The 23,547-nt window shown below is 32.7% G+C and overlaps 2 protein-coding genes across 5 annotated transcripts in view; both read right to left on the bottom strand.

Annotated features, from left to right (window-relative positions):
- Positions 1–1,891: 1,891 nt before the first annotated feature.
- On the bottom strand, positions 1,892–3,235 carry LOC135841312 (uncharacterized). The gene is made up of 2 exons (XM_065358212.1): positions 2,995–3,235; positions 1,892–2,911 (listed from the first exon to the last, which is right to left on the bottom strand). Exons 1-2 carry the CDS (start codon positions 3,046–3,048, stop codon positions 2,027–2,029), a joined length of 939 nt encoding a protein of 312 aa, XP_065214284.1. The 5' UTR covers positions 3,049–3,235; the 3' UTR covers positions 1,892–2,026.
- Positions 3,236–6,137: 2,902 nt separating this feature from the next.
- The window catches only part of sim (single-minded), a 41,745-nt gene continuing 24,335 nt past the window's right edge, over positions 6,138–23,547 (bottom strand). For all 4 annotated transcript variants that reach the window (XM_065358164.1, XM_065358167.1, XM_065358168.1 and 1 more), the window contains 7 exons: positions 23,401–23,515; positions 22,581–22,666; positions 19,175–19,374; positions 13,723–13,829; positions 9,008–9,155; positions 8,706–8,922; positions 6,138–8,614 (listed from right to left, as the gene is read on the bottom strand). In XM_065358164.1, the coding sequence (XP_065214236.1) occupies positions 8,300–8,614; positions 8,706–8,922; positions 9,008–9,155; positions 13,723–13,829; positions 19,175–19,374; positions 22,581–22,666; positions 23,401–23,515 (1,188 nt within the window). In that variant the 3' untranslated portion in view covers positions 6,138–8,299. The remainder of the gene's footprint in view (positions 8,615–8,705; positions 8,923–9,007; positions 9,156–13,722; positions 13,830–19,174; positions 19,375–22,580; positions 22,667–23,400; positions 23,516–23,547) is intronic.

The raw sequence follows: 23,547 nt of genomic DNA, 5'->3' as shown, positions 1-23,547 counted from the left end.
TATGATCATTTTGCATGTTCTATTCTTTCATTTATTGCTGTAAGCACGGAATCGCAGGAAATCGCGAAGGCGCGATTCTCCATTAAAGAGGATCCGATTCTTTCATTACGCGATTCTTTCACTGCATAGAATCACTGATTCGCAATATTTTCACACAACAGCCAACCTTTAAAAAAATGTCATCAGTCCCGAACTACAAAATGCAAATGCATCAGTAAAATCCATTAAAAACAGTACATTTTACTGTTTTAACACCTGCAAGGAATCGCAGGGAATCGAGAAGGTGCGATTCTCTATAAAAGGGAATCGGATTCCTGCATTTCCCGATTCTTTTGACTTGGGGAACCGCGATTCGAATCCGATTCGAATCGTGAGAATCGGATTCTTTCTCGATTCTTTCACGCGATTCGAATCGCGCCAACTCTGAGTGACAGTGGTTTTTCAATCAACATCAACTATCAAGTAAGTTCATATGAACATCATTAGTATTAGGCTTTAGTTTTGGAAAAAGAAACCGAAAAATACTTGACATCAAAAATTTGAATTTGAATAACCAGTGTCGGGGAAGATTATCTGACGAAGTGACGAATTGACGATCAAATGATAAATACAAGTTGAACGAAGTACCGCCGACAATACCCGACGGCTTCCGAGTTTTTGCACCGGAAAAAAAACTAGTGCACTTTAACGTCTAGTGTACTAACGGATCAATTTGATTTTTGAGAAAAAAATTTTAAAACCTAAAAGTAAATAAAATAGATACCTACTTAGGTATGTCATGTTATTGATTGTTGCCATAATTAGTATCAGAAATTACAAGTTGAAATCTGCTCAATTCAAAAAATCCATAGGTAATTTTAAAAAAAATCTTAAACTCACGTATAGTAACATAATTTTCAACGGTGAAAATGGATAATTTTTATTTAAAAAAATGAAAAAAAATAAGTTACACTAAAACAAGAATGATATGTAAGTTGTGCCTGTTATTTTTTTTATTTTATGTTTCTTTTTTCTAATTCGCCGAATAATCGTTCATAATTGGCTTTCAAAATAAATTTTCAGCTATTTAGGCCAATATTATATGTACGTTAATATCCTCTAATTAGAAACGACTTCATCAAATCTATGTAAAATTACTTACGTCAAATTTGTCATCGTCAAAAGCTGAAATTCTGAAAAAACATTCGACTGACGTTTTAAATTGTGTGCATGCTTAATTCGAAATTGTGATCACACACGTTAATAGTTTTATTTTTCTATCGTACAAAACAAAGTTAGTAGGTATGTAGAAACACGTGCCAGTGGTTATTGTCTTTTGTTATTGTTTGTCGAATGAAAGAGAAATCCCGTCGTCAAACAAATTCACCCGCGATTTTTTGTTTTTTTGCAAGTTACCCATCGTGTACGAATACGTCAACGGTCGACGTCGTATTCTTATCATAATATGAACTTTGGTATTAATCCTGGGAAAATGACCGGTGTTTTTCGACCGATTATACTTCTATACGTTGTAAAACAAAAAGGAATCATCAGGATAAATCTGAGTAAAACGTGACGTTACTATGGTTACTGAAGCTTTTAAACTAGACTGGTGTATTTGATAACGGGTAGTTTATGAAAATAATTATCTTTTGCAATGTCATCGCTTTTTTATACGGTTTCAAGTTGATACTTCTGCGAAGGAAAAAAGTGCTACATAGATGCACCTCTTGGAATATGTACTCGTATATCATTAGTGGAGTACTAATGTTTTTTTTTCACACAACCATTTTAAGTTCACTTCTCGCTGTATACCATATTGTCTAGCTGCCTTGTGATAAAAACGATAACGATTTTTCAATAGCACTTCAAAGTTGTGCTTGAAAACTGATACTTTCGTTTGGATATACAGGGTGTTCCAGAATAACCTTTCACTTTTGTTTTATTAGTAGCTCTGAGAGAAAAATGGTTACGGAAATTTTTTTATAACCAAAATGAAGTAGAAATGTGCCGTTTTTAGACCATATATTTGAGTTTTCATTATAAATTAAGTTTTAAAAATTATTCCACCAAGATGTTTTCCATCATTTTTGACACAATCGACCAAACGTTTTTTAAAATTATTGAACACTTTGTTGAGCATTTCTCTTCTAATCAGTCTTGATTCACGAATAATATTATCTAGGAGCTGTTTCAGAGTCCTAGGATCATCTTGATATACTTTTGACTTGAGGTAACCCCATAAAAAAAAATCACATGCTGAAAAATCAGGGGATCGAGGTGGCCATGAAATTTCTGTGTTCAGCGAAATTATTCGATGACCAAAATGCTCACGCAATAAAGAAATCGTGTCCGTTGCGGAATGACAGGTAGCGCCATCCTGTTGGAACCAAGTAACTCTATACTTGTGTCTGCGTTTCAATTCAGGAATGAGAAACTCGTTTAACATTTTGCGATACCTCTCACCGTTCACCGTTTCATCAAACACATACGGTCCCACTATACCGAATTTAGCCACGCCCATCCAAACAGTCAACTTAGCGGAGTGTAGAGGTTTCTCGTGTATTATCATCGGATTCTCTGTCGACCAGTAGCGCATATTTTGTTTATTCACATCACCGTTTAGATAAAAATGAGCTTCATCAGTAAAGAGTAACGAGTTCAATGGAATCTCACCAGTATCAATTCTTGTAAGCATATCCTCGGCAAATGATTTTCTTCTCACAAAATCAGTTTTTTGTAACTTTTGAATGATTAAAATCTTATATGGATGGAAACTGAGGTCTTCAGATAAAATTCGTTGCAGAGAAGTTGGTTTGATTTTTAAATTTAACGCTCGTTTACGTATTGAAGTGGTAGGGGTAGTCTGTACTGAATGCCTTACTCGGTCCGTTGTTTCTGGCGTTCTTACTGATCTTTTCCGACCTGTAGGCTTATTTTTACAAGCATGAGCGGTTTTCTCGAAGTTTTTTACCCATAATTTCACTGTTGGCCTCGATGGCACTTCACTTTTACCGGTAAGTTTAAAATGTTTGCGGAAGGCACGAATTGCACTAATGTAAGAGTCATTATTTTTGAAAAAGGCCTTTACAATAAAAGCGCGCTGCACAGCCGTCCACTTCTCCATGGTAAAAAATTAATACTGAAACATAATTCGGCATGTGTTGGCTACCTGGAACCGCTTTTACCATTCCCCTAACACCATTTGAACGCAGATCAGTGCTCACCAAAATGTGAAAGGTTATTCTGGAACACCCTGTATTATGGTAAGTGCGAAGCATTGTTTATTAAGGAAATCGTCGCCGTAATACCGGATGAAAGTTGCAGTTATTTTTTTCTCAATCATTACAGAAAAAATAAAGTTTTCGAGTCGGTAGGTACGAGGTACATACCTATCTGTATTTTTTCGCTTTTGAAAATATTTACTTTTAAATTTGAGTTTTTGTACTGCATACTTATACGATTAAAATATGATTTAAATATCTCATCGTTTATAAATATGTTGGGAAGACATGAAAAAATGCAATTTGCAGGGTTCATCATTTATAAACGTAGTAACTACCTGGTAGCTAAGCTGTTGGAAATTTTGCGATTTTGAAGTGACATTTTCATCATTAGCGAATAAAGTTTTAGAGAAAATGACTTTAGAAAAATTTGTTATTAGAGAAAATGTTTTACAGAAAACGTCATAGAATCATTTTCGAGATCATCTCTCCCCCCCCCGTCCAAGTAAAATTTGTTTGTTATGCTCCTGAACATGAGTAATGTAGCTAAAACCATCATAAGAAGGAGCTAAAAGTTCAAAAATTGCAAAAAATGTTGATTAATTGGTATATCTTTATCTACTAGGTACCTACTACGTATACATAAAGTGGATCTGGGTATACATATGTAGAGGGACATTAAGACATTTTACATACTTATTACGTATGTGATGTGTTTTATTTTATTTTATGTACAGATCTTGTTGATGCTGAACATTAAACACATTGAAAGATTTTTTTCATATTTTTCGCAACATTCATTACTCATTTTATGATCATAATTCGCATTCGGCATTTCAAATTATTTGAACAGAAAATCAGTCAGTTTTTCTTTTCTTATTCTTACGGTTTACCTTCTTAGTTCTTACAGCACATTCTTATCTTGGAGTGCCTATTTAATTATTAATAATATTTTAATATAAAAAATAAAATTTAATTATCAGTGATTGATTGATTATTGGTTTTGTTTAATTAAATAAAAAACAGTGGGAAAAAAAGTTTAAAAAAATCAAAAAATACGTTTGTTGAAAATGGCGGCAACGGTCATTAACCAAAACACGTGATGTTGATCTGTTATCACACCTTCTTATCAGCGCTGAGCGCAGTCAATCAGTCATTTGCGAAATTTGAGAACAAACGGGACAAACATGGCTTTTGTATATTTGTTGCGAATTTTAAACAAATTTGTTAGTTGGTTGATTGAGCTTAGCTGTACTATTTTCAAATCAACGTGTTTTATGAACTCATTCGTTTTTGAATGAGACAATGTTATGATTTTTTTGGTGATTGAAACGGATGACAAAAGAATGATCGAGTAGTTACTCATGTTTCACTCAAAAAACATACCTACTTTTTGTTATTTGAGTCGTAATGCCAGGTAAATATGTTTTAAATTTTGTACAGTGTAAAGCACAATCTCTTAAATTTTCAGAAAAATCATGGTTACATGTATTTTCTTTGTAATTTTAGGTATGTATGCTTCATTTTCATCAGCTTTCAAAGTTATCAAAAACACAAAACAAGTAAACCATTTTAAGGTGCTGCTCAGCGTTCAGTAATCAGCTGTAAATTTTAAATTAATGTCAACCGTGTTTACTACATAATTAGACTGCTGTACTTGTTGGAGTATTCTTACTATGTCGTTTCTCGACGCAACAATTGTATCTACAAAATGTGAGTAACTTTATAGGAGTATTATTGAACAATTTTTCACTTAAACTGTTGCCCATAAATGTCACGAAGAAGGATTTCGCTACTTCGTAGTAATTCTTCAAGCTGTAAGTACATATAAATTAGTTTCGTAATTGTATATGTCACACTGTATGTAAACAGAAAAAGTCACGTTCCACAGCTTCCATCCGGTTGTAAAGGTGTTTTCACGGAAGCTGTTGAACAAAACAAAAGCTGATATTTTAATCGCGACACACATACATCAACGACATAGACGCACGGGTTGTATCGAATTAGCGCCATTGGTTTTTTTCACAAAGACTAAGACTGAAGAAAATTCTTGAAATTTCGAAAAAAAATTGATTGTAATAATACCCATGGATATCCTTTATAGTTGGTAGATACGTATGTTTAAGAAAAAAAAAACAAAACAAAACGATGACGAAGTCTTTAGTATTTTCAATTCCTTCAGGCGTGTAAGTATTTAACGCGAGAGTCGATATACGTCGCGCGTCGTATAGATGACTTCCCGACAGAAAATTGCCAGCTACAAGGATCACCAAGTTTATAAAAGTTCGAATGAAATGACTCGTAAAACAAGTTGGAAATTAATTGGAACATACGGTAGTTTGCAATAGGGGACGACTCGACTATTAGCGAGTGCTCAAGCTGAGACATTATTGGGCGGGAGTATCTTTCAGAGGGCGCGCTGGCTGGCTTCCGTTTGCACACGCTCAATTACCCAGCACCCCTGTAGAGAGGTTCTTATGTGCGACAAACAACCCTTGTCAGCTCATCCAATTAAACAAATCACTTGACAATGCTTTAATGTACTTTCTCACACTGTCTTTTTACAGTCTGTTTATATCGATACCTTTGAGGTACGGATTGCGGTTTTGCGACGAATAATTATTTGAATGACGGAATTTAACGACAGCGGTCATCGTTTTTACGCAATAACTATCGATTTCGTCCTACGATCCTATTATTATTATTACTACAATTTTACGAACCTAGGTATCCGAACAAGTACAGGCGTTTATAATGTCAATTTCATCTTATGGCTATTAGTGATCACGACTAGCCTCGGATTTTATATTAGTCACGAATCATCGTATTTTTGACCGCGTGCATCTTCGATACAGTACTCTTATTACCTCTGCCTCCATATCGAAGATTTTTCATGACCTAATATCAACATTCGTGGATAACAATCCGCTCGTATAATTACATCAAAATACATATATTTACCGAGTAAAAAATTTTACACATTTATAAATTCAATACGTTAATTACAAAGTAGGTATATTACAATAACATGATATAAAAATCAGGAGTATCGCAAAAATAAATACATTAAAAATATTCGATGAAAAGTAATCATTATGGAATAATAGTTGAGGTAAAACATTCAACTTGCTTATCCACCCCCCTTCCCCCGGTTCTCATTTGCTTTGTTGAAAAACTTAAAACTTTATAGATATGTTTCATAGAAGTGATAGGCAAATGCTTTGAGAAAACTTTCAAAACGTTTTGAACATACTTACGTAGTTTGAGTTTTAATAGCGCGAGGCGATCATTATGTCAGTTTCCACCCTTTTATTGTTTTACCCCTTTTTTTTAATGAGGTTTATATCAAAGTGAAAGACAACACTCGAATACTTTTTATGTAGTAGAACATTAATTAAGTATAAGAAAAAATTATATTTTTTCTTCAAAAAGTACAAGCGTGAATATAATAGTCCAGTTAATTTAGCGATGAAATTTTTCATCTAGTGAGAAGTGTGGGCCACTAAGCCTAGGTATCAGCCAAGTTTTTGTTCATGACTTTTGGCTATTTGAATTTTTATATCCTGAAATTGAATGCTAAGTAGGTATAACCTCACACCATTGTAAAAAATCCCAATTTTGGAAGTGGATGGTTGATACTTTTTTAGAAAATGATTTATAAATACTGTCTGACCCTCTTATTTTCATTTCAAATCTTTATTTTATAAACTGCTGTTGGAAACTGGTTTCAAATCTGCACTGAGAACTTATTTAAATCATAATAAATTAATAAATATCAAAGGGGTTCCCAAAATAGAATTAAAATGTCAAACACCTGTTATTTTTTTCAGGACAGTGTACACATTATTCATTTTCAGGGTACTTATTTTGGAGTAGTTCAGATAACATATCAAAAGAAAGCTACTCTACAATTTTTCAAATTGGAATGCGAATCGAATCGACTTTTTAAATTTTTTATTTACTCGTGCCTGAGGTAATGGCTAAATTTAAGGTCACCTTTTTGTAAAATTACCTTTTAACATTTTTTTGCACAATATCTGTATTTCTTAGAGCTTTAACAACATGAGAAAATGAAAAATAAAGGATCAAAATCCGATTAAAAATAGAAATGGGTAACAAAACTTGATTGTTTATACATATAATACCCCTGTTAAGATAACGAACCCATTTTAAGAATTCGACAGGAGATGAGAAATTTGTTTTCTTCACACATGCAATTGAGAATGTATTCGAAGTATGTATTTCCAATTTTTTCCTGTCTTTTGGTGCCATTTCTTCAACATTCTGATTAAATCCCCCCTCCCAAGAAAAGGTCAACCTTTTTTTGACTGAATTCAGCAGAAACCTTCACTTTGAGTTGAAAGTCATTCAGAAAACGTTTTAGCTCCGGAAGTGCCCATGGAGAGGAAAAATCAGCTCTCAAAAAAAGGGCATTTTCGAAAAAATCGTGTTTTTCAACCTAACCGATTTATTCATGATTTGAAAATTTTTGTTTTACAATACTTCGCATTAATCATGCCAAAACATCGAAAAATATAATTTCTGAAACAGGGAAAATATTTTAGAACGGAGGTGTGCCAATTTTTGGACCATTATTGCTAAGTAATTGCAGAAAGCCAAAAACTTATGAAATTTTCAATAATGACTGAAAAGTAGGCACCATTGCGTTTCAAAATATCTTCCCAGTTTCAGGAATGATAAATTTCGATGTTTTGGCTTAATTAGTCGAAATATCGAAGAAGAACAAAATTTTCAAAACGCAAATTTATCCAAAAATAAGCGATTTGCAAGTCTGCTCTAATTTATAATCCGGTAACGGAAGTTTGCTATATAGTCACACACTCTATGAAATGAATTCCATTTCATAAATTAATTTAACTGGACTAAAAAATAAAAAAAAACATCATTTAATGATGAATATCTACTTACGCACATAAATAGACTAAAACCTTAAAAATTAAAAAGGATACGTAAAAAAAGAAGTAATACAAAACAATTGAAAAGTATTGTCAAATCATTTCGTATAGTCATCAAAAAAGAGAAAAAAATATACGTATTTATTCTGAGTATCAGTAGAAATTAGGGCGTCTAAAGGGCTAGTACGCGTGAGGAATATAATGATTTGGAGGATCGTACGGAGGCTGATAATGATGCAAAGGAGGAGTTTGCTGGGGAATTGCGTTCGTTTGAAAAGAACACGGTAACATTTGCTGATTGTCTATTGCATTTGTACTGCTGCAACTTTCATTCGAAGAACTGGTGTTAGTACTGGTAGAACTGGCGCTAAATGGTCTCACTAATCCATTATATAATAAATCTGAGCACATGTAATCGTCCACTGTACCAAAATTTGTAGAAGATACGGGAGTCGAAGGCTGATAAGTTAGCGGAGTTGATGTGGCGGCAATATGCTGTGTAATCGATATATTACAGATTAATTAGCATTCTGGAAAGATCAAGTGGCTGAGATGGTTATTGGTTTTAATATCGCAGTTTAATTACCGAATTCGTTGGATAATCGTTGTAATAACCGCTTCCTCCGCTCGAATCACTATATTCGTCTTCTATTTTGAAATATTTGGATGGCGGTGGAGGAGGCGATGAAGATGCTGATCGCTTTACTCCAGACATTCGAATTTTCACTGACATTGTGGGTATGTCGCAGAAATTATCTTCGGTCGTAGGGGAAGCTAACATTACGTCTTTATATTCTATATCACTACAAAGCCACATTAAAACATTAGCTACCTCTATACCTATCCATTGAGTACAATGTAGTTTTTGAGTTTGCACGTTCACCTTACCTCAATACATAATTAACGCTGACTATACAATGAGGTCTAGATGACCGACTGTTGTGCACAATGGTTGCATAACTTTGCATCCACACCCAGCCTCCTTCTTTTGTTAAAAATCTGTAATATTTGGTTGTGACTTGGCCTTTTTTTATCACTAAAAAAAATAAATAAAAAATATAAAAAAATGTAAAACTGATGGTTTTATTTTGAAAATGAAAGATTTTCTAGGAGGGGGTGTGGGAAGGGAGACTTGTTGGTGATTCAATATTTGAATTTGGTGGAAAGGAAAGGGGTAAGGCAAAAACAGTGATATGGAAAAGATGATTATGTACTTTTTACTAGTCAAGAAAAGCTTTCGAGTGAAGTGTGAGTCGCTTTGAGTTGTAAATTCACAACTTTTCAGGACAACTCAAAAAAAGTTTCTGTGTGTTCAAAATTGAAGGATTTGTGATTTTCTGATTTTTTGGAGTAATTAATAGGTAAAGCTATAAAACCTGTTTTTTTCATGTTTTATGGAGCTATAGGTATAGGTAATTTAAAAACGTTATGGAAAGATTGGGCCCAATTCTCACCTCCCAGTTCGGTTTTTCAAAATTTTACAATTTTATTTCCAAAAACCAGAAGGAAGAAAAAACCGAAAATATTACGAGTAATTAAAGAAAGCATTGCTTAAACATTTCTATTTTTAAAAAAATACCCTACTTATGTAATCCAAAGTACTGTTATTTTACACTTTTATCGTTTTTTTTTTTTTTAGTGTGCGTAGCACACTATTAGTTTCGGTCTGAAAGTGGAAAAATTCTTTGGAACGAATGTTCTCTAAGATGGATGGATGGACCGATTTTTTTTAAATTTTTGTAGGTAGGTGTGGTTTAATGTGAGGCATGGAACGCCGTAATTATAATTGCAATTACTCAATTAGCTTCTTGAGTAATTGCAATTAATTACGAAAATTTGTACCAAAAAAAGAATAAAAAGGGGAAAAGGGCCATATCAAAAGGAACGCCGACAAAAGCAAAGCCGACCTCAGTTAAATTTTGCAATTTATGTAACGCCACAGGGGTCTAAAATCTTTTCTATTGTTCAATTTTTGAATTTATTTTTCAAAATTGAACAAAGGAAAAGATTTTATCAAAAGTGAAGCCGACCCCCTGTGGTGTTATATTTATCAAAAGGGAAGCCGAAATCCGTTTTAAAATGTAACACCGCAGGTGTCCTAAAATATTCTTGTCTACAGTGTTATCTTTCCCTTTGTTCAATTTAAAACATTTCTCTATTGTTCAATTTATTACGAAAATTTGTACCAAAAAAAAGAATAAAAAGGGGAAAAGGGCCATATCAAAAGGAACGCCGACAAAAGCAAAGCCGACCTCAGTTAAATTTCGAAATTTATGTAACACCACAGGGGTTCTAAAATCTTTTCTATTGTTCAATTTTCGAATTTATTTTTCAAAATTGAACAAAGGAAAAGGTTTTATCAAAAGTGAAGCCGACCCCCTGTGGTGTTATATTTATCAAAAGGGAAGCCAAAATCCGTTTTAAAATGTAACACCGCAGGTGTCCTAAAATATTCTTATCTACAGTGTTATCTTTCCCTTTGTTCAATTTAAAACATTTCTCTATTGTTCAATTTTGAGAAAGGTTTTTAGAACGCCTGCAGGTGTTTCATTTACACACATTCAGTACCTAGACACCGCAAGCAGGTGGTTACCCTTTCGGAATCAAAACCCACCAGTCATTTGTGATTTTGCTGTGCTCCCAAGAGGTTCTCTCAGTACCGTAGCGTTTTTGGAGTCGCATATGCTTTCAACTCAGGAGCTTTCAGAATAGCATAGTGTACTTATTCGGAATCGCTTTGTGCTTTTTATTTCAAAATGATGTTGTGTTTTTTTTCAAATTCGCGTTCTTTTTTTTCAAAATCGCATTGTGCTTTTTTTCAAAGTTGTGTTGTGCTTTTTTTTCAAATTCGCGATGTGATTTTTGTCAAATTCATGTTGTGCTTTTTTTTCTAAATCGCGTTGTGATTTTTTTCAAATTCACGTTGTGCTTTTTTTTTTGAAACTGAGTTGTGCCTTTTTTTCAAATTCGCGTTGTGCTTTTTTTTCAAATTCACGTCGTGCTTTTTTTCAATTTCATATTGTGCTTTTTTTTTCAAAATCGCGTTGTGCTTTTTTTTCAAATTCGCGTTATGATTTTTTTTCAAATTCGCGTTATGCTTTTTTTCAAAATCGCTTGTGGTTTTTTTTCAAATTTGCGTTGTGCTTTTTTTTTTTAATTTGCATTGTGCTTTTTTTTCAAATTCGCGATGTGCTTTTTTTAAATTTGCGTTGTGCTTTTTTTTGAAACCGACTTGTGCTTTTTTCCAAATTCACAGTGTGCTTTTTTTTCTGAATCACGTTGTGATGTTTTTCAAATTCGTGTTGTGCTTTTTTTCAAAATCGCTTGTGGTTTTTTTTTCAAATTTGCGTTGTGCTTTTTTTTGTAACCAAGTTGTGCTTTTTTTTCAAATTCGCGTTGTGCTTTTTTCAAAATCGCTTGTTTTTTTTTTCAAATTTGCGTTGTGCTTTTTTTTTTCAAATTCGCGTTGTGCTTTTTTTCAAATTCGCGATGTGCTTTTTTTTCAAATTCGCGTTGTGCTTTTTTTTCAAATTTGCGTTGTGCTTTTTTTTGTAACCAAGTTGTGCTTTTTTTCAAAGTAGCGTTGTGCTTTTTTTCAAATCGCTTGTGTTTTTTTTTCAAATTTGCGTTGTGCTTTTTTTTTCAAATTCGCGTTGTGCTTTTTTTTCAAAATTGCTTGTGGTTTTTTTTCAAATTTGCGTTGTGGTGCTTTTTTTTTTGTAACCAAGTTGTGCTTTTTTTACAAAATCGCGTTGTGCTTTTTTTCAAATTCGAGTTGTGCTTTTTTTTTCAAAATCGCTTGTGCTTTTCTCAAATTTGCGTTGTGCTTTTTTTCATATCTGCGTTGTGCTTTTTTTCAAATTCGCGATGTGCTTTTTTTTCAAATTCGCGTTGTGCTTTTTTATGCTTTTTTCCAAAATCGTGTTGTGCTTTTTTTTACTGAAATCGCGTCGTGCTTTTTTTTTGTAATCGCGTTGTGCTTTTTTTTTCTAAATCGCGTTGTGCTTTATTTTGCTTTTTTACCGAAATGGCGTTGTGCTTTTTTCCCCAAAATCGCGTTGTGCTTTATTTTGTTTTTTTTCGAAATCGCATTTTGCTTTTTTTCTTGAAATCATGTTGTGCTTTTTTTTTCGAAATCGTGTTGTGCTTTTTTTCTGAAATCGCGTTTTCCTTTTTTTGACTTTTTTCAGAAATCGCGTTGTGCTATTTTTGACTTTTTTCTGAAATCGCGTTGTGCTTTTTTTTACTGAAATCGCGTTGTGCTTTTTTTTCTGTAGTCACGTTGTGCTTTTTTTTGAAATCGCGTTGTGCTTTATTTTGCTTTTTTACCGAAATCGCGTTGTGCTTGTTTCCCCAAAATCTCGTTGTGCTTTATTTTGCTTTTTTCGAAATCACATTGTGATTTTTTTCGGAATCGCGTTGTGCTTTTTTTTGAAGTCGCGTTGTGCTTTTCTCCGAAATCGCGTTGTGCTTTTTTTCAAATTCACATTGTGCTTTTTTTTCCAAATTTGCATTCTTTTTTTTTTTTGAAATCACGTTTTAATTTTGAATTTGCGCTGTGCTTTTTTTCAAATTCACTATGTGCTTTTTTTTCCAAAATCGTGTTGTGCTTATTTTTTCAAAATTACGTTTTTATTTTCAAAATTGTTTGTTTTTTTTTTAAATTGCGCTGTGCCCTTTTTTAAAAAATCTTATTGTGCTTCTTTTTTCAAAATCGTGTTTTGCTTTGTTTGGAAGTTGTGTTTTTTTTAAAATTGCATTGTGCTTTCAAAATCAAAATTGTGTTCTGCTTTTGAAATCCCAATTGCGTTTTTTCAAAACCGCGTTGTGCTTTGTTTTTCAAATTCGCGTTGTGCTTTCAAAATCAAAATTGCGTTGTACTTTTCAAAATTGGGTTTTACTTTTGTAACAAAATAAGCGAAGCACACTGTTGCAGCTGCGCTAAGCGCAGCTGTCTAGTTTTTTTTTTTTTTTAAATTAAAATACAGGTTTTCAAGTTTGTAGATGTTTTTCTATCATGAAAAATATTAAATTTATACCAAGACCAACACCTATTATCAAAAAATTGTAAAATTGCAAGAAAATAGGAGGTTCAGAGTTTTCCATTCCTCATTTTTTTTTTTACAATTTTCACAAATTTTCTTCAATATTTCATCAGGAAAAATTGGTCATTTATGTAGAATTGGGTAGGTTTTTTTAAAAACTGTTTGATTTTAGTTCTGGAAAGAGCTTGTATTAGTAATAGAATGAGCACGCATAAGAAAAGAACGATCAGAAAGTGCATTTTCTCCTCAAAAGTGAATTTATTTAAAAAATCGTTATAATTTTTTTTTTAAATCTTTTCTCCATTTTTTTTTGTTTACTTCCTCCAGTATTCAGAGAAAAGGAAGAAATAGCGGAATGGGCCCAAAACGAACTAATGGTTCAGCAAAAGAGCAACCCCTCTAGCTAAAGAATCAGGAGAAATAATTGTTGCTGAAGCACGACGAACCTAAGCTGATTCTTATCTTATTTATCTAATAATTATTTCACTAAACTTAAATTTAAATACCCATTATCTAATTAATTTTAATACCAAATAGCCAAAAATATTTTTTACTTACAAATTTCATGCGCTACTCTCATGTGGTAGACATCACTAGCATGAATATAATGATATAAAGTCCTTTCGATTAAATCATGAGGCTCGTAGCCAGTCAACTGAGATACCCTGAAACGTATCGATACAATGATTTCATGCTCACAAAAATAACTTATTTTTAAAATGGCTGCTTCGAGCTTTAAATCGAGGGTACATTTTCCGTTTCATGTCACTGGAAGATTTATCGCAGTTCCAAAAATATACAAATGTATTCTCAGCCTGGTGTAGGGATATAATTTTTCTGGACTGAAAATACAGGCTAATGGTAATTTCAAGATAGAAAATGAAAAAGAGCTACACTGCTACGTCGTCGCGGGAAAAAATTATTCAAATATTTGTGTATCTATATATTAAAATTATGACCGGATTCTTGTGACAGCGAGATCTCAGGAACGGCTGAACCGATTTTGATCGACGAAGTCTCAAAAAAAAGCTTTTGACCCGTAGATGTGCAGGTTTTAATCAAAAGTTCAAAAAGTTGCGCCGTAAAGCTCAAAAAAGCTCAATAATTGATTTTTGTCCATACGTAGCGCATTTGATGTATACACAGTAGTACGTATATTATACCTTGAAAGAGCATCTAAAAAAGTCAAATGTTGAAGAAAAAAGTTCACAAAAAAGTTGTGCCTTAAAGCTCAAAAAAGCTCAATAATTGATTTTAGCCTATACGTAGTGCATTCGACATATATAGAGAAATATGTATATTATACCTTGAAAGAGCATCGAAAGAAGTCCAATGTCAAAAAAAAAGTTTACAAAAAAGTTGTGACATAAAGCTCAAAAAAGCTCAATAATTGATTTCAGCCTATATGTAGCATATGTCACGTATTCACAGTAGTACGTATATTATACCTTGAAAGAGCATCTAAAAAAGTCAAATGTTGAAGAAAAAAGTTCACAAAAAAGTTGTGCCTTAAAGCTCAAAAAAGCTCAATAATTGATTTTAGCTTATACGTAGTGCATTCGACATATATAGAGAAATATGTATATTATACCTTGAAAGAGCATCGAAAGAAGTCCAATGTCAAAAAAAAAGTTTACAAAAAAGTTGTGACATAAAGCTCAAAAAAGCTCAATAATTGATTTTAGCCTATATGTAGCATATGTCACGTATTCACAGTAGTACGTATATTATACCTTGAAAGAGCATCTAAAAAAGTCAAATGTTGAAGAAAAAAGTTCACAAAAAATTTGTGCTTTAAAACTCAAAAAAAACTCAATATCTATATATTAATAGCAAGGTGTTTTTTTTGTGATTGTTCGTTTGGAAGAACCGCCGAACCGATTTTGTTCGACGATGTCTAAAAAAAAAAGCTTTTGACCCGTAGATGTGCAGGTTTTGTTCAAAAGTTCAAAAAGTTTTGAAAAAAGCTTTCAAAAGACTCAAAAAGCTCAAAAATTGATACAGTATAAACAAGCGTGACGATGTATACGCGAAAGTACGTATGGTCCACCTAGAAAGAGCTTGCCAAAAAATACTTTTTGACCATATTTGTTAAGTTTTATAAAAAGCTTAAAGCTCGAAAAAGTTGAAAAAGCTTTGTACATGACGTAAACAATTAGAATTCTTCAATACCCCATAAACATTTTAAATTACGTAAGAGGTCTACCCAGAAAGTGCTTGCCAAAAACTACTTTTTGGCCATATTCGTAAAGTTTTTGAAAAAAGCTTAAAGCTCAAAAAAGCTCAAATGTCATATTTTCCTTATATTATATTGTGTAATATGTCGATTGATATGTTTTCGAGGTCGTAGAGTTCGAATCTGGAGTCAGTTTTTTGGTGGGGTTGTGGTATCAAAACTTTGGAAAGTTCTGATTCAAGCTTTGAAAAGCTTCAAAAAGCTCAAAAAGTTCAAGGTAGTATAAATGACTGTGTCGATGTATACGCGCAAGTACGTATAGTGTACCTAGAAAGAGCTTGCCAAAAAATGTTTTTTGACCATATTTGTAGAATTTTGTAAAAAGTTCAAAGCTCAAAAAAGTTCAAAAAACGTTATACATGACAAACAATTAGAATTTTTCAGTACCCACCCAATAACTATTTTAATGTATGTATGGCCTACCTAGAATGTGCTTGCCAAAAATACTTTTTGACCATATTCGTAAAGTTTTGAAAAAAGCTTAAAGTTCAAAAAAAGCTCAAATGTCAAATGTTTCTTATATTATTGTGTGATATGTAGATTGATATGTTTTCGAGGTCGTACAGTTCGAATCTGGAGTTATTTTTTTGGTGAGGTTGTGGGGTGAGTCATGGAGGAGCTTAAAGCTTTAAAAAGTTCAAAAAGCGTCATACTTCATGAGAACAATTAAAATTCTCCAGTGTCCAATGAATATTTTAAGTATGTATAGTCTCCCTAAAAAGAGCTCCCCAAAAAAAAATGTTTGACCATATTCGCAAAATTCTGAAGGAAGCTTAAAGCTGAAAAAAGTTCAAAAACCTTCAGATATGATGTAAAAATTAGAATACTCCAGTGCCCAATGAATATTTTAAAGTAGGGTGGTTGCGGGTTAGATGCCCATAGTCGGGGGTTAGATGCCGGTGTGTCGCGGTTTTTCGAGCCTCACTGCCATAATTTTCATCGAAATGATTTCAAATTTGCGCGAATCGGTAGAGCAATTATTCCTCTATATTATACTAAAAGCGTAATTTTTTTTATCCAGTAGTTTTTTTGCAATTTGAAAAAAAAACAAGGTCACTTTTTGACCGGCATCTAACCCGCACCTACTGGCATCTATCCCCCCAGTGCGGGTTAGATGCCGATTTGGTGAGGGATAGATGCCACTACCCAAAACCCCCCCAAAAAAGGCTCCTGGAAGATTGAATTCGATGAAATTCTTATATTTCATGCACAATAAATAAAATGAACATCAAAAATTCACAATGGAAGTTTAATTAATAAAAAAATGAAAAAGGTGTTTTTGAGAATTGACAATATGTGTTAAAAATGAATGTAATTCCAAAAATTGACCACGCCAGTTGAAAATATTTAAAAAACCATCATTTTTGGACTTTTTGCCGCAGTATTGACAAAAAAAATTTTCACCTTCCTCACTCCCATTTAATTACTATGGGCATCTATCCCGCTCACAAAAACCGGCATCTATCCCGAAATGATGGGTCAGATTGCAAGGTCAATTTTCATACCAGAATTGAAACAAATTTTTGTAAATTTGCTTGAATATGTTAGTTCAAGGTATATACTTATGCGTGAGATACTTACATGCAGTTTTGAAACACTTTTTCTGGAGAAAAAATGCGTTTCAAAAATTAAGTGAAAAAAGTATCACTGGTTTTAGCTACATAAATTTTTTCATTCGCATATCAAACCAGGTTAACAATAACCGTCACAGATCAAAACTTTAACACAAACTATGTTCACCTTAAGGTATAATCTGTGCTAATCAGTTTTCAGAAAGAGTTGATAGGGAGCGATTGGTGACCACACCGGCATCTAACCCGCACCGGCATCTAACCCGCAACCACCCTATGTATAGTCTACCTATATCGAGCTTGCCAAAAAATACTTTTTGACCATATTCGTGAAATTTTGAAGAAAGCTTAAAGCTGAAAATTGTTTAGAAAGCTTCAGATATGACATAAAAAATTAGTATTCTCCAGTACCGAACCAATTTAGAGTACTCATAGTCTACTTAGAAAAAGCTTGCCATAAAATACATTTTGACACATTCGCAGTTTTGAAGAAAGCTTAAATGAAATCCTAAAGCTTAAAAAACATGAAAAAGCTTCATACAATCAGTATTCTCTACTTCTCAATAATATTTTAATTTGAAAATAGCTTTTAAACTTTAGTTGTGATGGTTTTTATCAAAAGTTGAAAAGTTTCTGAAGGAGCTTTAAAAAGTTTTTAAATAGCTCAAAACAGAAAAACAACGGAGTTGATGTACACATGAAAAAGTGCTATTTTTAGCACATTGGGTATCAAAATTAATCCTGGAACCATGGTTTCATTTTTTTGAGTTCTGGAGTGGTTATATCTAGCATCTCACTTTTTCATCAACTTATGCAAGTTTCGTACTATTTGGGAAAATGTCTACTGTTATATGTAGGAGTTTAGATTTTTCAACTGAGGGGTTGAATTTTTTTTGTGAGTCCTTGACAAAATTAGAGTCACGTTTTAAGGAAATTCCTAATTGCATTTTTGACTCGGAAATCTTGGAATATTTCTAAAATTGTGTCAAGTAAGTACCTAGGTATTTTATTGAAGTACATATTCTCCAGTACCGAACCAATATTTAGAGTACTCATAGTCTGCTTAGAAAAAGCTTGCCATAAAATACATTTTGACACATTTGCAGTTTTGAAGAAAGCTCAAAAAATTTCCAGGTCAAAGTTAAGTGAAACTTTGAAATTTTCAGTTATGTGGTATTAGATCCAATCCGATGTGTTAGTTTCATTTCAACTGTAGGAAAAAAAAACAAGTATTTTTGGAATTTTTCAGCAACTTCTGCTAAAAAAGTGATAAGTAGGTAGCCTAATTCGCAATTTTGCCTAAAACTTGAAATTTTTGCCAACTTTAAATGAAACCATGACTTTTCAGGCAATTGTTATAAGAAAGCTGATACTTTTTTTCAATTTTTGTAGAAAAGTAGGACATTATTTTAATGAATGATAAAGCGATGACAGAGTGATGCTTTTCAGGATATTTTAGAGAACAATTTACGCTTTGGGTTATTTTTGATGAAAAAGTACCAATTATTGGAATTTTTGCTTTGAAACAATTTTTTTTCTGACAATTATTAAAGCAGCCATGAACTTTCACAATTTCCGGCAAAAAGCAACATTAACAATGTTAGCAAAAAGCAAGACTTTTTGGGAATTATAGGCGAAAAAAGATACTTTCAAAATTTTCAAAATGAACAATTCACGTCTAGAAGAGGAGCGCAGTATGCGCGAAAAACGGGTTATCTAGTCTATAGAAAAACGACGCGGCTATAAAAACATTTTTACGATAGTGCCATAAAATTCGTTTTTAGAATGTGTTAACTTTTGGTCGGCTAGGAGCTGACACGCGGTGGTTGAAACGCTGATATACGATGCCACCGAAAAATGACACCAGTTCAAACACTTTTATTGAATATTTAAGCCTGGTAGAGATGTTCATATGTAAAGAGGGAAACAAAAAAAAAAAAAAAAAGTGCAGAGCAAATAAAAAAACAGCGTTTTGTAAACGCTGCCGGTTTGTTTGTCGAAGGGTTTTCGTATAGGCGGCAATTGATTTTCCTGAGAATGCGCATCTGAAAAAGACCACTGTGCGCGTATTTCGTGTAAGTAAATATACGAGCACGAGAGCAAAGTGAACTTTAGTGAAACGAAACGGTGTGTACCTTCTGCTGTTGTACAAGCAACCACTACATCATGCCAAGTTCTACGCGAGTATATCTATTATATTTACCCGGCGTCCAGGAAGATCAACTTGAAATCCATACTTGCACGAAACATGAACATATTACAATGTAATTTTATCTCCGTAATAGCAGAAGGTGGTAAAGAATGTCCAATAGCGACTAAACCAACATTATGGTATTGCGGTGGTCCAGCACCATTTTGTGGTATAAATGGTCTCACCTTTAAATAACCCGAACAATGTATCACCTATAAAAACGTTCAAAAGTTAACTCGCGTTTAAATAAACAGTCCAGTTGTTGGAAATACCACGCGTACTCGCTTTTCTTCCTTATATTCCCTCAGCTATGTTATATTACTAAACCTTTTTTTTACCTACAATAGGTATATCTTTTTTTTTCTCATAACCCGTGTGCTCACCTACGAGGAATTTTTCACATTTTTTCTCCTACCGCGTGAATGTCTTTATTGGTAACGAACGTGATCTCGTGAATAAAATAAGACAATTCAGAAATGTAACTAAGTATACGAAACATTGTTGTGGATGCAGCGTTTTTCTTATACCTATTCTCGAATCGATTTTACGTGAATTATAGAAAAAAAAATGCTTTGTGGGTACCTGTTGCTTATTTCATATTCTCAAGCACGTTCCAGATGTTCAAGGAAAAACCACCGATTTCGAATTACGCACCTACCTGTGCCTATTGCCTACAGGTGTAAAGTGGCTTCCATGTGCAAAGTATCTAACCATCTACGTACAATACATTTTTGTGTGACTTTGTTCCTATCGAGTATTTAGTTTTGGGTTCGAGACAAATTTATGTTGAATTTCATAAAAAATAGTGAATGAACGACCCTTTTGGTGAAAAAATTGAAGTTTTTTGTTTCAATTTTTTGAAACAAGAAAAAATGGATTTTAATTCTGCATCAAAATATTTCAACATCAAGTTCAAATTTTGAGGTCAAGTCGGAGACTGTTTCAAAATAATTGATGAATTATTGAAATGAGCTTGGAAAATAATTTTAGGCATCGTAATCTCAAAAAGAACCTCTTCTCTCTGCAGGATTTTAGCTATCTACCAACGTTTATTTTTCAATAGGTAAAAATAAAAAAATTTTGCATAAAATTTGAAAATTTAAAAAGTTTAACCCCTTACGACGGAGTTAAGTACCTACTACCAACCATTTGAAATTTTTTTAAAATAAATGTTTATCCACCGCTTTGTAATCGAGTACCTATTTTTTTCATAACAAAATACCTTCATGATATTCGCCTCTCACGTAAAAAAAGTAATTATTAAATAATGAAAAATTTGTATTTATGAATTCAAAAAAAAAATGTAAAATTCAATTCCATAATTTCAATTTTTAAAATTTTTGAACAATTGTGCACGTTATTGAAATTTTGAGATACCTACTCTAGAAATGAAACGAAGTATTCGATTGCAAAATTGGTAGAAACCAAAAGTTTTATATAAAATTTTCAATCATCTACTTTGTCGGTAGTTTTGTTTCTGAGATAGTCGTGGAAAACTGAAATTTCTAAAATTATAAGTTCTATATACATACTATAAAGTAGTTCCCTCATCAGCCCTTCCCATTTCAATTTTCGACAAAAAACCAATGTACAAAATATTTTATTTTTTCCCGTAAATGTTACCACCGCCGAACTGGCTTGAAACTGCGAGCTGTCGCGACTTAAAAAATTCAAATTTGAGTAATATGTACCTACTTCAATGATCAACATTTTGACTTTTCTATACAAAATATAGGCGTCTGAATGTTCAAAAATTCGTTATGGCGATCGAAAAGTGGAACTCAGTGTTCAAAGTTTAGTCCGTATATTTCTATAGATGCTCTTTTGATTTTTTTTTGTCTGGTTCAAAAATTTCTTGCCTGTTGGGATACCCCATCCCTTGTACCTATTGTACCTAAACCTAACTGTATCTACTATTTCACTACATTTTTTAATGCACATTTTTCTGTTAGGTACTTTAAGAAAAATTTATAATTTTTTTTTTTTTTTTTCAGTGACACTGTAAGTTTTAATTTCTAATTCATAATCAAAAGCTGCGGTTTTCGTGATTTGGAATCTTAAAATTGTGACCATAAAAAGAAAAGCTACGTAGAATCGATGATTTTCCGACAAAAACTAATATTGATTTTTCAATTGCAATCTTTCGACTCAAACCGCAAAATGTCCTTATAAAATCGTTACGGTCTCCTGAGTAAGTGAGAGGGAGGGCCGGAGGGGTCATCTTTTTTGAGCCAACTTCACTTCGGTATTGAAAAAAATAGACTATGGATCAAGATCAAAGAGTTTTTCAAAAGTCGAGGAAGGAGGAGTACATGAAAATCAATAAGATTCATCGATTCGTTTTTGATGAAAAATTTCTTCCAGTGTAGAAATTTCAACCTCCTGCAAATTCTCGTGATGGGCGGTAAATAAGAATTATATTATTATGAATCTCCCGGGGGAAAAAAATGAAAAAAATCAACCTATGAAAATGTTAGAAATGCTTCTAAGGGGGAATAATAGTGTATTGTATGAGATTTCAGTTGAAATGTCCCTAATCCTTCAGATAGGCCTATCCATTGACAACATTGTAAACGATCCGCTTTAATATAAACACTATAGCGCGAAAGCATAAAGCGAATAGGTATTTGCCACAGGTGAGCCTGATAATGTATGCGCCATCACGAGGCCGCCCTCAACATTCAGTTCCCCTTACAAAGCACCGCCTATAAGTAAACAATATACCTTACCTATCTATGTATAGTAAGTTACTAGTATTTGTACAAAATGGCGTGGTAAGTTACAGTAAAAGTAAACTTTACCTTCGGTACAGTAGATGAGTTGATATTTGTTGAAGGACTGGCAGTGAAGAAGCTCATAACTATTACAAATTAGGCTTACGTTCAACATAACACAGCGTATACCTACTATTAATATTAATGAGTTACCTATTGTTTCGAGATTCTCTAAATTTACCAATAATTTAATTTTTAATTAAAATAAAAGAGTGTAGATTCCTAATATTGTAATTTTATTTTAACTCTGTCTAATTAGGTAAGCGACAGCGACTAATGAACTAATTAGATATTTAGAGAAAAATACGTTCTCTGAATTGACAATTAAAACGCTGCAGATAGGTATTTGTACCTACAAACTACAATGATTCTGCTCACGACTATTATAGATTCGAGACTAAAAAAAATAGGGACACAACGTTAAATTCAGGTAAAATTGTATCTTTTTTTTTACATCCGCTGCAGACAATAGATTTACAAAAGTAGCACCCTGAACTTTGGTTTTGTTGAAGGAAAAAAAACATTTCTTGGCAAAGTGAAAGGAAGAGAGTTTTTTTTTTGTTTTGTTTTGACCGTGCAAAAGGTATTCACGAGACATGCTGTCTTAGTAAAAATCATTCATAAATCAACATGAAAAAACTCACCTTGTATCCGTTGTTCGTTAAGCCGGCATTTCTCTTAGCTAGGACACATTTCATTCTCAAAAAAAATGCCTTTTCGACTTCGAATTCTAAAAACATCAATACCTATAGATAATCAATGGACTAATCCTCGACATAGGTATGTGTAAAGTTATGGTAATTTTCATTAGTCAATTGTAACCTTCCACGAAGTCCAGGTGGAAATTTTTTTCGAGAAAATCAATCTTTTAAAAATAGATTGTCTTATTTCCTTTAATTGTAAACAATAAACCTTATCCTGACTTCGTAGTAGATCGAAATAATAAGCAAGTGACAGGAAATCCTAATCAATAATTATCGATAAAGAATAAGATTAATGATAATCGATAAAATCTGTGATTTATCCTTTTCTTTTTGAGAATTTAAAAATGATTGCGATTTGTTTAAGTAATTTCAAATTTTTATTCCAGAATATAATCAGAACATAGCGAAATACAGTATAAAGTGTTTAAAATTTAGGTAGGTAGAAAAATAAAATAATCTAATTTTATTTGAATTTTAAATTTAAACAATCGACTTTTTGGAACATGTACAGAATTTATACTTTTCATTTTTTTTTTTTTTAGTGTAAGTATGTACCTACCTACTACATACTATCTTTAATAATTCTTTTTTCAACATTGAAAGAAATCAAAGAACTTGGAAAACTAATTGAATAATTATCGATAACTATTGATAAGACATTCCAATTTATCGAAAGATAATTAGGTATCGACAAGAGGTTTTTTAAATTTTTTCCCATCACTAATTAGATATCTCTATAGTTACGATTAGATGGGCTTACCATGTAATATGGGCGATGGAGTTGTAATCGGAGGTACAAAATTTAAAACTTCGTACAACTCATCTTGATCAGTTGGATGAATATATTCGTACAAATTATTGCCTGTTAATTCTACCTGTCCAAACAGATGGAAATTTTTTTCTATAA

This window comes from Planococcus citri, chromosome 3 (assembly GCF_950023065.1).
Source record: "Planococcus citri chromosome 3, ihPlaCitr1.1, whole genome shotgun sequence".
Taxonomy (NCBI): Eukaryota; Metazoa; Arthropoda; class Insecta; order Hemiptera; family Pseudococcidae; genus Planococcus; species Planococcus citri.
The sequence above is the reverse complement of the archived record's forward strand: the minus strand, read 5'-3'. Positions and strand labels throughout refer to the sequence as shown.

Coding starts and splice junctions, on each gene's coding strand:
- LOC135841312 (XM_065358212.1), bottom strand. CDS start 3,048: ATGACTCTTACATTAGTGCAATTCGTGCCTTCCGCAAACATTTTAAAC. Junction 2,912..2,994: donor CAAACATTTTAAACTTACCG/GTAAAAGTGAAG, acceptor TGTAAAAATAAG/CCTACAGGTCGGAAAAGATC.